Here is a 13,397-nt window from a genome sequence, read left to right on the forward strand (position 1 = left end):
TTGCCGTATCTGTACTAGCAGCAGTGACAATGAGCATAAGGAAATTTAGATTACTGACGTACCAAGAATGAGCTCTCTGATTTGAAGCTCATTATACTTAGGTTGATCGCCTATAGGCACCTTGGTCACTACTGGCAAATCCACAAATGTCAGACTGACCATGCTAGCTGAAAACAATCTGAAGATGAATTGGTTCAAGGCTTACTCCCTTTTTATTTCCTGAAATCCTTTCTTTTTTGTTTTTAATTTCTTGTCAAATTTCATCAAAATCCACGTAAAGCTTATTTTTGATGTGAAGAAGTTGACTCTATTTTTCTGCTTTAACACCATTTTCTTCTCCTGTTATTTTCCATTAATCTTCAGTAAAACATGAACGAGCTGCAGAATGAAAGGTCTCCGGGTGACAAAGGCAGTGCCTCTGGGGAGCAGTTCTTCCCCACGAGGCTTTCGGATACCCAGGCCTTTCCACTGCACTTTGTTCCCACCACAACCATCTGAGGCAACTGGATGGGATGATGGCGGCACCCATATTGTTGAAGACATCCTGGAGCTTGTTGATAACAGGAATTGGTGCCTCCATGATTGCGAAAACATGGCACCGCCACCCGACAGGCCACAGCAATGAATGGGGCCAGGGCCGAGAGCCAACCTCCTTCCTCCTGTCCTCAGGAGCCGGCACCCATTGCAATCCCCTTACCGCTTCCATAATTCAGCTCTCGGAAATTGTTTACTGTAGCCACTGAATCCAACTCTTTCATTGAACCTTTCAAGCCCTGGAAAATTGATTCTACTGGAATTACTCCACTAAAATTACTCTCACCCTGAATCCTTTTATCTTCTTCTTGTTAAATTTCAATGGGTACTTTGTTCTTGAACTCTCAACACCATTGAGAAACTGTTAACAAACATTTTCACCACCCTCTCCTGATCTCAGCCTTCATGATTCCACATCTTCCAGATATTCCTTCCTTGTATCCATCTTTGTTTTATCTTTTTAGGAGGCATACACTTCCTCCCATCTTTCCCTTTCCTCTGATCTTTATTTAATGCTTTTCTTCCTCAGGGAAGAACTCTCCTATGTTCTGAATAATCTTATTTTCTCACTCAGAATACATTTTTGGGGCAGGGCAAGGGAATGACTTCATCAACTCCAATAGCCACAATTAACTATTCTACATATCTAAATCAATAGCTGTAAACCAGATCTCACCGTTCAATTCCAAAATTGTTTATACATTCCCAACTCTTTCAGCTCGATTCAATGTGTCCCAAACTGAACTCTTTATCTCCCTTCCAAAAATTCTTTCTCATGGGACTCTTATCTCTATCTTTGGTAACTTCAACCACTCAATTGCCAAACGAGAAAGTTCAAAAGTCAGCCTTGACTTCTCAATAAGTCCTATTCTCCTCCCTCCAAGCAACTACCAGCTCTTGTGTATTCACTATGTCCTTAATATCTCATGAATCAATCCATCCATCTCCATTCTCACTGTCACTCTACTCTCTAGGCTCATATTAATAATTTAGTTTTTTACTCAAAATAGAATGTTGGCTTTCTCCTGTGACATCACCTTCAATTAGTTTTATAATATAGTGGGATAGACCAAAAACAAAAAAAAGTTACCATATTATTTTCATCATCATGCTTTGGATGATTGCAAGAGCCTTTTTACTGGTATCTTTCCTTTATCCTTTTCTCTAAATCACTCTCCAACCAGAACCAACAAAATGTTTCTAAAGGAAAGAGCTGATTAAATGCCTCTCCTGTTTAAAAACTGTAGTGGGTCCTCATGATCCTTAGTATAGGAATTTCTTTCCGTGAAGTGTCTTATTTCTTGCCCTGACAGACTTGTACCTTCTATCTCACCACTACTCCCTATCCTCTAGCTTATTTCATACTCTAGCCACACTATTTCCTCATTTTTTAAAACCTATGTAGATACTACTTCTTCTGCTCACAACACCGTGACCCATCTTCCTTAGTCGGCAAACTTCAACTCATGCTACAATTAACAAGTTATTTCCTTTTATTTCCCTTCCTTGATTCTCCAGTCCCTTTTTCATCCCTCCAGTTGAATTACATAATCCTCTCACTTTCATCACATCCTGTGCTTACTTTATACTGTAATTGGTTTTTACCAACATGTCTACTTCACTGTATTGTACATTCTGAAATGAGAAAGTGTATTGTTTATCACTGTATCTACAAAACCTAACCAAATATCTAGTATGTAATGTACACTCAAATATACACTGAATTCTGACTAAAAAAGAAGACAAGTATGAAAGAAACTAATATAGAAATGTAACATTCAGGTCGAAATAAATTAAATTAGATCATGATTCAAATTCACATTTTTTAAATTCCCTTATCTTTTGAAACAAATGAGTAGAACATTGGCTCTTTTTGAACAATCAAAGTAAAATCAATTTTGGAGACTTTCAAATTTTAAGATCATGCATAATTTAAAAATATATAACCTGGTTTAAACAGCACCCTCAGGAAATTAAATTGGTTTTCAATTCTGTGGAGTGTTTACTCCAATTGCTAAGAACCATCAGGAAGACCATTAAAATGAGAACAGAAAGTACAAAATACGAAGTGTACAATTTTGGTTACTCAGTGGGGAAAAAAACTAACAGAGCTGGAGAATGTTCAGGACAGTATGCACATCCAACCCAAGGACAGGAATTAAATAGGGATTCACTTTTTAATCACACTCTAGAAATAGAGAGAACCATTAGAATCTGGATAAAGGAACTTAGAACAATTAAAAGTACTAGCTTGTGTAGAAAGCAAATTTACAGATCTTATTACTCCAAGGTAACAAATAACACGGAAAGAACTGAATACCTCTAGTGACATTCCTGCTGTAAGTTCTCGATGAGGCAATGAGGTGAACTTGATGCAAGCACCAATCATAGCACTCTGAAATAGCACACTTCCACATTTGACCAAGGTGTTCAGGGATATGTTTCATGTAGTCTAGGATTTGGCCCACATTACTGCTTATTAGATTTTGTCTATATTATCCCTTAAAATGAATCAGAAATAGTAAGAAAATAGTCACTTAATAATGAGTATGTTTCTCAAACCCAATTAAAAAGAGAAAAGTCCCCTCATTGTGTATGTTAGTCTGCTTGAGTTTACTGCTAAACTTAACATCTGTGGCCACACTGAGCTACTGAATCCCACTGTAGACTTAAACCTAGCCCACAATCTGGGACAAATCCTGGCTCCCGGCCAAGGTTGGCCAATACCTCTAGATCATTGGCTCACTGGCTCAAGAAAGGACAACAAACTGTCACATTACTAGTTCTACCTGGACCTGCATATCCACAGCTCTCCAGATACCAGATACAGCTGGTACAGCTGAATAAGAGTGTTTATACTTTGTATCCTAATTTTTCAGAATCTGAAATCCTCTTGGCTATCTGAAGCTGACTTACTCAGACCATCTCCTGGCCTTCCTAAAGCTGGATGACAATTTGATCACCTGGGACATCCCAATACCTTACAGTTCATAAGTTTTTCACATTTTACTATTGCTAATGTTTAAAACACTATGGCAAAATGGTTTATTTTTAAAAAGCACCAGTTAATAATATTTTACCTGTTAGATTTTCATTATTTGTGTTCTTTCCTTTTATTTTTACATATAAATATATGCTATGTTGTTACACTAGAGCTTAATCTGTGATCCAATTTCTGTAAATGAAAAACATATGCAGAATGCGGAATATCTGATATAATTTTTCAAAGACAATTCTAAGTTAACATTTAACAGGTAATATTTTTCTCACTGATAGAAGAATTTATTTTCTGTGATAACTACATGATTTAGAAAAACCTGCAAGTTTTATTTGCTGCAGCAACTAATTTTCAGGTTCTGAATTGAAAAACAAGCTTCTTGAAATCCTTTACAAGAGGAAGGCATTATGAAACTTCTTGAAATAACCCTGAAAATCATGAATGAGTGATTCTTTCATTTATTAGCATTAAAACTGACACTACTTGAATTCTTAAAATACCTACTTAGCAATTATTATTAAAAATATTAACGCAAACTATATTCCTGGAGTTCCTCAAATTTATTCTTACCAGGTATGCAAATTTATTTAAAATGACATTTGCAAAATTTGATACATTTATATATGCTTGCTATTTGAAAAAGTGCAAAATTCACCTTTTTTTAATGCTTCAGAATAATATTTATATCTACTTACAGAAAATTTTGCAATTTTCAAATACGCCATCTACCTTTAAAGATGTATCAGAGATTCCTATTATACTGATAAAGAAATGAGTCCACAGCCATACATCCTTATAAGAGACTATTCATTCAGCACTTTATATATTTTGTTCAATGAGTGAAAATTATAGGACTTTGAATTTCTTACCAATGAAAATTTCATCATAAAAAGGGTTTAGAAATACAGTTAATATTTATACAAAAGGCACAACTTTAGAAATAGATAATGGATAACATTACTTAGATGATCTATTACAAGCCATTCTTTTAAAAGAAAGAAAAACTAACATAAAACTTCAAATGGATTTAGGTTATGTATAATTTAATCTGACTTTCAGTTTTCTAACTCCGAGGCAAAAACAATAGCTTTATTCAGAGCTTTATTTTCAAATGACTGAAGTAACCCTAGGACACTATTACCATTTCACCTTCATACTTAAGACTACTTGATAGAAGCTTTAGAGAAGACTGAAAATGACTCTTTGTTACACAGCTCCTGGTAATACGCTCTGGGTTGCTCTTTAACAATGGCAGACACTAAATTTATGTGTACTTTTACCACTCCCCTCCCCAATTTCCTAAACTCTTATGCACTCTTAAATTTGCAAGATGTTTTCCACTCTACAAAAAGTTAAAAAGTAAGCACAATCATTACATTTCAGAAAATGTAGGTAGCAGTACAAAATACCCATAATCATGGCAGCACATGGCCAAGAGAGAATCTCTATCTTCAAAATATTATCAATTATGTCTAAAGCAAAAAAAGCCAACATACACATATGTACACACGTACACACACACACACACACACACACACACACTTCACTTTTAGCTAACAGGAATGAAGTTGACTAAATTTGACTTCAGGACACCATCTTTCTTTTCTGTGACTCTTTTCCCCTGCAAGGGACTTCTTTTAATAACTAGGTTTTATGTCCACTCCATCTGTCATATTTGGAAAGATGCTTTCTCAAAAGGGTATGATGAACTAAATTATTTTAATATGTAAACCATGGGTAAGAGTTTTATCACCACTTGTAGAAGAGAGGTGTTCAGGAACTAATCCTTTTAAAACCAACTGATCTCTAATTGTAGAATTCTTTCAGGAATCAGTGAACAGGTGAGGAAATTATTTTGAAGGAAATAGATTTACTTTTCTAATAAAAGTTAGATGTTATGTACAAACATTGTACAAGCAACTCAGTGAAATTATATCACATAAGCAGTCACCTGTACTACTTACATACAGGGCTGGCCATAAATCCTGTCACAAGGCACTTCCTGGGTAGACTTACATTTCATCTTGTCTTAGACTACAATGTGATAGGTCAAGGACTAAATACAAGCAACTATCTGAAGACAATACATTTTTTTTTGCATCCGTGAATAAACTCAGGCAGTGAAAATAAAAGGAAGGTAAAGAATTAACATACGTTGTTTAGCCTACTTTTGAAGTACTTTGATGAAGATTGGATAACATCATGAGACACATGAGAGGGAGACAGGAGAGAAAGAGCTACAGTTGGAAGTTATCTTTTTAACATCTCACTGGTGTTTTAATATAATAAGGTACTTCACCTGGATGTCTAGATGAAGTGTAGCCAAAAATTGATAACATGGGGTTCTACATGTTCCACATTAAACCACACAGTGCCAAGTAAAAAGCAAACGGTGATAAAAATTAATGCATTGACTATTTGTTGAAATGCACTGAATCTTAGTACTTTAGATATACCGCACAAATTCATGTTTGTACTTCAAACATGAAATCACAGGAATATTATTTTAATCAATGTTTTCTGAAATGAGACATCATAGAAATGACCAAGATGTTCTAATACTAGACTATCAATTGCTTCTTATTGCTTAAAAATGGCAATCCTTTAAAACTTTAGAACACTTTCTCTAATTTCTAGAAGCTTCCTGGGTAAAGTATGAAATAAACAGCAATATCAAGAATTAATAATGTTGATTAAATGGGCTGATAAAATAAATTTTCTCAGTAACTAGAAAATGAATTGCAACCCAAATCATACACTCATACTTACAGCGGTAACTCCCAAGTCCCAAAGGATTATAACTTTTGGTGTAGCCCATCAGTAGGACATAAAAGTATCTGTATATTCTAAGGAAGCCTTTATTTTACATTTAGAGTCAGTATATGGAGATGAATTTTATGAGTTATTAAAATTTTTTTAAAACACCAAATGACACCACAAAGCAAGTTCACCCTTTTGTATTAGTTACTGCAATAGCTATATATTTCAAAAAAGCTACCTAAATGACAAATTGTATACAAGTAACTATCTGAGGATCCGGTGTGTACATAATTCAATTCGTCAACAGTCAAATTTAATGAAGAAGCTAACTTACCGGTGGATCAGCCCCCTTAGAACCAGTCAGACCTCCTGTTAGGGATTCGATATCCTGAAAAGGGGAGAGGTGTTGATTGTAAAATGCTACTCAACGGCATGGAGAATTTCCCAATCCCACAGAGTAATGTTTTCTTTAAGCTACAAACTTAGGGCACTCAGCTACATTGCTTTTGTATTGTTTTTAAATAATCTTGCTATACAAATGCTATACAACTAACCTGTATCTAAAAATGTAGATATTTTCTCCAACTCTGTACAATCTATAAAAGGAAAAAAAAAATATATAAACAGACTAATTATTCCTGAAATTTGCAAAGAAAATGGCTCTAGGTGGGAGAGCAGATGTTTTGTTCTCTAAGAAGCTGAAGTGAGGGCAGAAAATAATAAAGAAAATTTAATGAAACTGCAATTTAACATAATATTTGCAAGAATATTAATTCCATGGAAAATACTGAACCTACAAAAATTTTCAATTATTTATAGTCCACTCTATTACTATACATAAAAGATGAAAAATATAAAGAAAAGGATAACCTATTCTTTTACAAGGATCAATTTCTAGTCCTGTCAGTATCCAAAGAGTAATCATTACCTGAGTAATGATTATAATTGTTAAAGATATCACAGAGAAATGGGTGATCCTGTGACAAACTGGAGAGCATGTGCCATGTTTACAGGGACGACTACAACAGCTCAGCCTTATCCATTGTGAGGCTTTGGTTCCAGGGTTACCAATCATATGACTTTCAAAAGAAGCTAGAATTCCAGATTTTTAAGTAAAATCTCTCAGGATGCTAAGGTTTGCAACTGTTTTAATTTTTCGATCACCCTCCCACACCCCCCAAATGAAAAAAAGCTAAAACAAATCTGTTTGCTCAAAGGCTGCTGGATAGGAGGAGTTTGAGGCTAGATTGGAGAGTTACACTTTTTGCTAAAAAGTTTCTTTCTTGTGACCCTGGTCACTTCTTATCTGTTTGCATCTCACTGTAAGTATAGAGCTGAGGAACCTGTTGAAATACAGTGGCAGTTAAAAGGTCAAAAATGAATGATAATTGAGTAAAGATAGAAGGAAAAGAAAATTAGATACTTATGATTGGAGAAACAACACCTTGATATCAAGAAGATTTATGCTACTACTTCACTTGGTACTAGATTGCACCGTTTCCCTGGTCTCAAACATGAGGAACTACTCTTTCTCCTCCCCCATTCTAGTTCCAAAAATGGTTTATAAAAATCTCTTCAAATGCTGCAGGCGCCTGACAGAGAATTAAGGCAATTTAGAATCAATTCTCTCATTTGGGCGATGTTTGAAACTAGATGTTCTTCCTGCCTTCAACTTCAAGAGAGCTTCTGGCTCTTAAAAACTAAAAGATCCTAATTAATATGTCTGCATTGCTAAGACTATTTTTAAAAAACCCTCTCTCTCCATCCTGTTGAAATTCTTTATTCCAACAGTGCACATACTATAAACAACCAAACACCTAAATTATTTGCTCTTACATGTTAATATTCCTATTGTCATCTGAGTAAATTATGTCCTTATATAAGTAAAGTATAAAACATATTTCTAAGGTGACAAAAATATTCCTTTTTGATCCAAAGATAAAATACAAATTAATAAATTGTTTTAGAGTGTTATGAAATGAACTGACAAAATTTGGTAGTAAAATGGCTAAAACATTATATTAATAGAACTTGAAACACACAGCCCATTCTCCTGTTATGACCATGACAAAAAAAGTTATATTCATATGGAAGATTTCTTCAAAGTACATTTAAAATGAAAGAAAATGATGTTAAGTATATTTTGAGTTAAGTACATTTTGATTTAGAAAGCTATGAAGAACTGAAGGTTTTAGATTTTCTGATGGTGTTACCCAAGAGATAATAGAGAAATTGATTCAGATAAAAAATTTTTTAGCAATTTAGTTGATGCATTTTGTTGAAATTTGTTGATGCAAATTGTTGAAAGTTCTATCATGAAGACTTTTGCTATCACAGATAAATTGGGCCAATTTTCAGATTTCTAAAATTTTAAGCTTTTCACAATATTCATGGTCTTGAGAAAAGTAAAGCAAAAGTAGAATTTGGAAGCTGAGTGGAAGTGGCGTTAATAGTTATGGTTTCAAACTGTTGAATTAAAGCAAATTATGAATTTGTGGCTCTAAACAGTTCAGGTATACATTTTTGTTCCATTTATTCTTTTATTTGAAAAACAATGTTTGAGCTTATGTTCTAGCTTGAGTATAAGTTTAAAAAGAGTGTCCTACTTGGACAGACACCAAGGTTAGACATGGCTTATCTCTCACTTGATGCAAAAAGAAAATTTTCAGGTGTGAATAATGAGCATAAGTGTGCATGAATGCATTTATGTGGTCAAATTAATAGGTGAAATAAATAAATCCTTTGAGAAACTCTGAACATAATTAAAAGCAAGTCAATATTTTGATGGTTATTAAATATTTTATCTGCAAAATATAACTGAAATATTTGAATATTGTGTCTCTCTTGCTATTTAAATGTCTTTTTATATAGATAACGACAAAAGGAGACGTGAAAAAGTAAATACATTGATATCTTAGAAAGTTTTTCAACTAAATAATGTAATGTCTGATCAGAAAAATTCAAAACAAACTCTGTTCATTTAAATTTAATAGCTAATAAAAATAGCTACTACTTACCAAACATTTACTACACGGCAGGCACTCTCTAAATGCTTTACATACATTATAAACAGCCTTATAAGGGACTTGTAGCAGCCTTATAAGTTAGTTACCTCTTTTCTCACTTAACAGGTTAAAAGCTTATATACATACCCAATATCGCATCGCTATTAAGAAGTGGGGTTACAAAACATATTTGCATGGCTCCAAGCCTGTATTTTTCATACCAGTTGTAAAGGCACAGCTTCCTGGCATCCTGGTGACCTTGCATATATCCCCACAGGCCATTCAGCACGGCTAAACCATAGGCTGGCCTAAGTCCTGGAGGGATGATTTCCTGTGAGCCTCCCAAGAATGTGACGAGGTAGGTAGTGTCATGAGGAACTTTCACATGGCTGTTTAGCATTCTCCTCCCTCGCACCAATGAGGCATGGAACTTTCTACCTCACTCTCCCCTCCCCAGATCCTGCTTAGGCTATCAAACTGCTTGGGTGCAATATGGAAATGGGTGCACCAATCTTACTGTCTATCGTCTGACACATCCAATTCAGAGTTGTCCTGGAGAAAGAGGGACCAGGGCCAGGACTAGAGGGAGGCAAGTGATGTGCTGAAGGTACAAAATTTAAGGAGGCACTCATTCTAAGGGTCATAAAAGTGCTAACCCTGCACTTGCAGGACCCTGAGACTAAGTGCCTCCTTAAATGTTGTGCCCTAGCAGCTTCATTCTTAGAGTCCTGCAAGAACAGGGCTGGCAGTTATACAATCCTGGAAATGAGTGACCCTTAAACTTTGTGCTCTAAGTACCTTACTCATCTCACCCTCGTCCTGGCCCTTCTAGGGACCTGGAAAGCTGACACCTCAGTGACCTTGCTTATGCTGTATACATAATAAACTCTTTAAATCCATTTGGACTCATTGTCTCCTTCCCAGTCAAATCTATAAAAGTGTGGCCAGCCCTCCTGGCACCTGCCTGTATGCTGTTGCTCAGAGACTGCCTACTACCAGTATTGCATAGCCTCCGTTACATGGGTTGTTGTCATCGACACAAAAAGAAACAAACTAGCACCTATTAAGTATACAATCAAGTTTATTTCTTGAAATGTGAGGTAGTGAAAGTTTCACTTCCTTCTCCAAGATATCAAATACCTAAGTGCGATTATTAGCCAGTCTCTGACACATACTCTGTAGTCAGTCTCTTTTAATACTGAGAAGCTCTGCCTCTGGGAAGGACACCTGTCATCAAAGGCCGACCCCTGCATCAGAAAGAAGTCTTAAAGGTTGGGAAGGTTGACATGCAGTTGGAATGAGGCAATCAGTGTCACAGCTCTCAGTGCAGGGAGACTGGAGGGCATCCTGGGGCATAGGTATCACCTCAGCACAGGTTTAATGTAAACACGTTGTGCTGCACTGATGCTGTGCGTTTCCCAACGGTACCGACTTTCCCTATGGTCTCAGGCTCCAAGAGTTCACATATTTTCCCCTCAACAGACAATTTGAATGACAGAGCTTTAAGGAATCATGGGGTTTTCAGTGCAAGTCATTACGGTCAGATGCTGTAAGCACTGCTTCCTCTGTGTCGAAGTGGGAAATGGGATTTTTGGGCTTCTTCGGGGCTATTGCTGGACCCTTATTCTTATCCCTGAAGAGTAGGATCCTCCACTTATGGTCAAGAAAAAGATATTAAAGTAGTTTGGGTGTCAACTACATTGAAAAAGAAGAAAATAAAATTCTAAATAGTTCATTGAATCTAATGATGCACGTGCCATAAGACCCAGAACATTTTAAAACCTCATAGTTGCATTTAAAGTTAATATTCAGTTTGCAAGTATTTCTCTTCCAAAAAGTCACTTTATATAATATGAAAATATTTAAAACATTACAATGTTATTACCAGCTATGTGTGCTTTAAAATTTGATTTATGCATATTTATAATCTGGGACTATTTTATAAATTATTTGAGGAAAGTGAGTATATTTCAATATAGAGTACATTTTAGTGCATTAAACAATCTATCAAAAATGTATCAGTGCAGCGAAGTTAACATAAAATAGTAAAATAACAACCATTTTTATTGAATGATTGTATTTAAAATTTGTTTCAAGGTCTTTAAAAACACCTGATTGAGGTATTTTATGTTTGTAGAGAAGGTTGCACAAACATATATTCAAAAATATCAAAATCAAGCATTTCTCTCATCCCATTTATAGAAAAAGATCCTCAAAATATCCCTCATCTTCTATTATCTCATGATACAGGCTTTGGCCCCACTACATCACTGCCACTGCTCTTATCAAGGTTGCCAATGAGATCCAGTGGGCTGACTCAATTGCCAATGTTCCATCATCATTGTTCTTGATCTCTAAGCCACATTTGACACAATGGACCACACCATCCTCCTCGAAATACTTCTTCTCTTGGCTTCCATTTAGTTTCACCTCCTAAATGATCTTATTTAGTACCACAGCTTTAAGTACCATGTATTCTGATGAATTCTGAATTTATAACGTCAGCCTCAATTTACCCTCTGAGATCCACACTGCTACTCCAATCTCCACTTGAAAGTACGACAGTCATCTAAAACTTAATAATGCAAAATCAAACTTGATCTTCACCTGAACCCTTCCTCCAAATTAGGCTCCGGCTCTAGTGTTCTCCATCTTGACGTCACCATTCACCCTGTTTCTCAGGTCCAAATCCATGAGCAAATCCTGCCAATTCCCTGTTTAAAATATGGCTTAACTTTGACTATTCCTTACCACCTACCTTCCTATCATTCGAACCCCTTGGACCATATCAAAAATATTGCTTCCTGGGACTACAGAAATGCTTGCTTCCTAACTGTTGGTCCTGCATCCGTCATATCTCCCTGCCCCCATGTATTCTCCACACAACAGTAAAAACTATCCAATCAGGTAGGTCAGATTACTCCCCTGACCCAAACCTCCCAAGGGTCTGCCATTACCCTTAGAATAAAATGCAAACTTGTTACTCTATCATGCAATGCCCTGTGGTGATCTGGCTTTGGCCCTCACACTGATCCTGGTTTTTGCCATTATCCCTCTCTCTCTCCTGCCATCCAGTCACATTGGCCCCACTGCTGTTTCAAGTACAGTCCAAATATCGTTCCTATCTCAGGGCCTTTGCACATGATTCTTCTGCTTAGGATGCTCATTCCCTAGATATCCTCCTACTTAGGTCACTTCATTCAGATCTCATTTTAAATATCAAAATCTGAGACTTTCCCTAACTAACTGTCTAAATCAGCGAAGGTTATACCCAGAAACAAATGGCAAACACATAAACACTACAAAGGAGTGTTTAATAAAAGGATACTTTGCACATGTAGGGAAGGTTTAGTGGATCCACAGGAATACTGAAGCACAGGGACTAGCAACAGCTGGAAGTCATAACCACCCCAAGCCCCAAGAAGTAAGGTGAAAACTCTGTTGTCCAGAGTCCAGTAAGGAAGGGTTGAACACCTCTCATCAGCCTCTAGAATGCTTGCAACACAGGGGAGGCTCAATAAATACTTTTTGAATGGATGACTGACTGACGGAATAAATACAGCTCATAAAACCATTCTTTATACATAAAGAAGCTAAGGCTCAGAGGATATACATGACCAAGTAGTTCTCATTTTTGTATAAATGTAGCACTTGGAAAGCATGGCTCCAGGCAACACTGGTTACACAAACATTTATGCAATGCCTGAATGAACAAACTAAGGAATGACTTGTCCAAGATCACACAGCCGGTGACTGCTGGAAAGAAGCTTTAAAATCAAAAAATGCCAAAACTCCAAGCCCAGTGCACTTTCTATTCTATTCTACATCATTAATGAGACATACTCCTAAAGCAAAATGCACTCAACTCTGTATTATCTCATCTTGAGGCAGTAAATGCCTATATATCCCAGGGTTTCTAGTTCACAAGAAGGAACATATACAAAATAATTAAATAGGCAACAAACAATGTTAAATTCATCTTCTGGCAAAATACTGCCAATACTTCAGATTACAGACCCGATACCTTAATCATTGCACAATGAATAAATCAGTGCTTGAAAGCTTTGTCTAACATATGTGCTTAGTATTAGTAAACAGTT

At 36.1% G+C, this 13,397-nt stretch overlaps 1 protein-coding gene across 23 annotated transcripts in view; it reads right to left on the minus strand.

The window, feature by feature from the left end:
* PPFIA2 (PTPRF interacting protein alpha 2) overlaps window positions 1-13,397 on the minus strand; it is a 458,316-nt gene that overhangs the window by 372,580 nt on the left and 72,339 nt on the right. For 16 of the 23 annotated variants that reach the window (XM_033117052.1, XM_033117051.1, XM_033117061.1 and 13 more), the window contains one exon: window positions 6,627-6,680. The exons of the other annotated variants lie outside the window; for them this stretch is intronic. In XM_033117052.1, the coding sequence (XP_032972943.1) occupies window positions 6,627-6,680 (54 nt within the window). The remainder of the gene's footprint in view (window positions 1-6,626; window positions 6,681-13,397) is intronic. 23 annotated transcript variants of the gene reach the window in all.

This window comes from Rhinolophus ferrumequinum, chromosome 10, assembly GCF_004115265.2.
Source record: "Rhinolophus ferrumequinum isolate MPI-CBG mRhiFer1 chromosome 10, mRhiFer1_v1.p, whole genome shotgun sequence".
Classification (NCBI taxonomy): Eukaryota; Metazoa; Chordata; class Mammalia; order Chiroptera; family Rhinolophidae; genus Rhinolophus; species Rhinolophus ferrumequinum.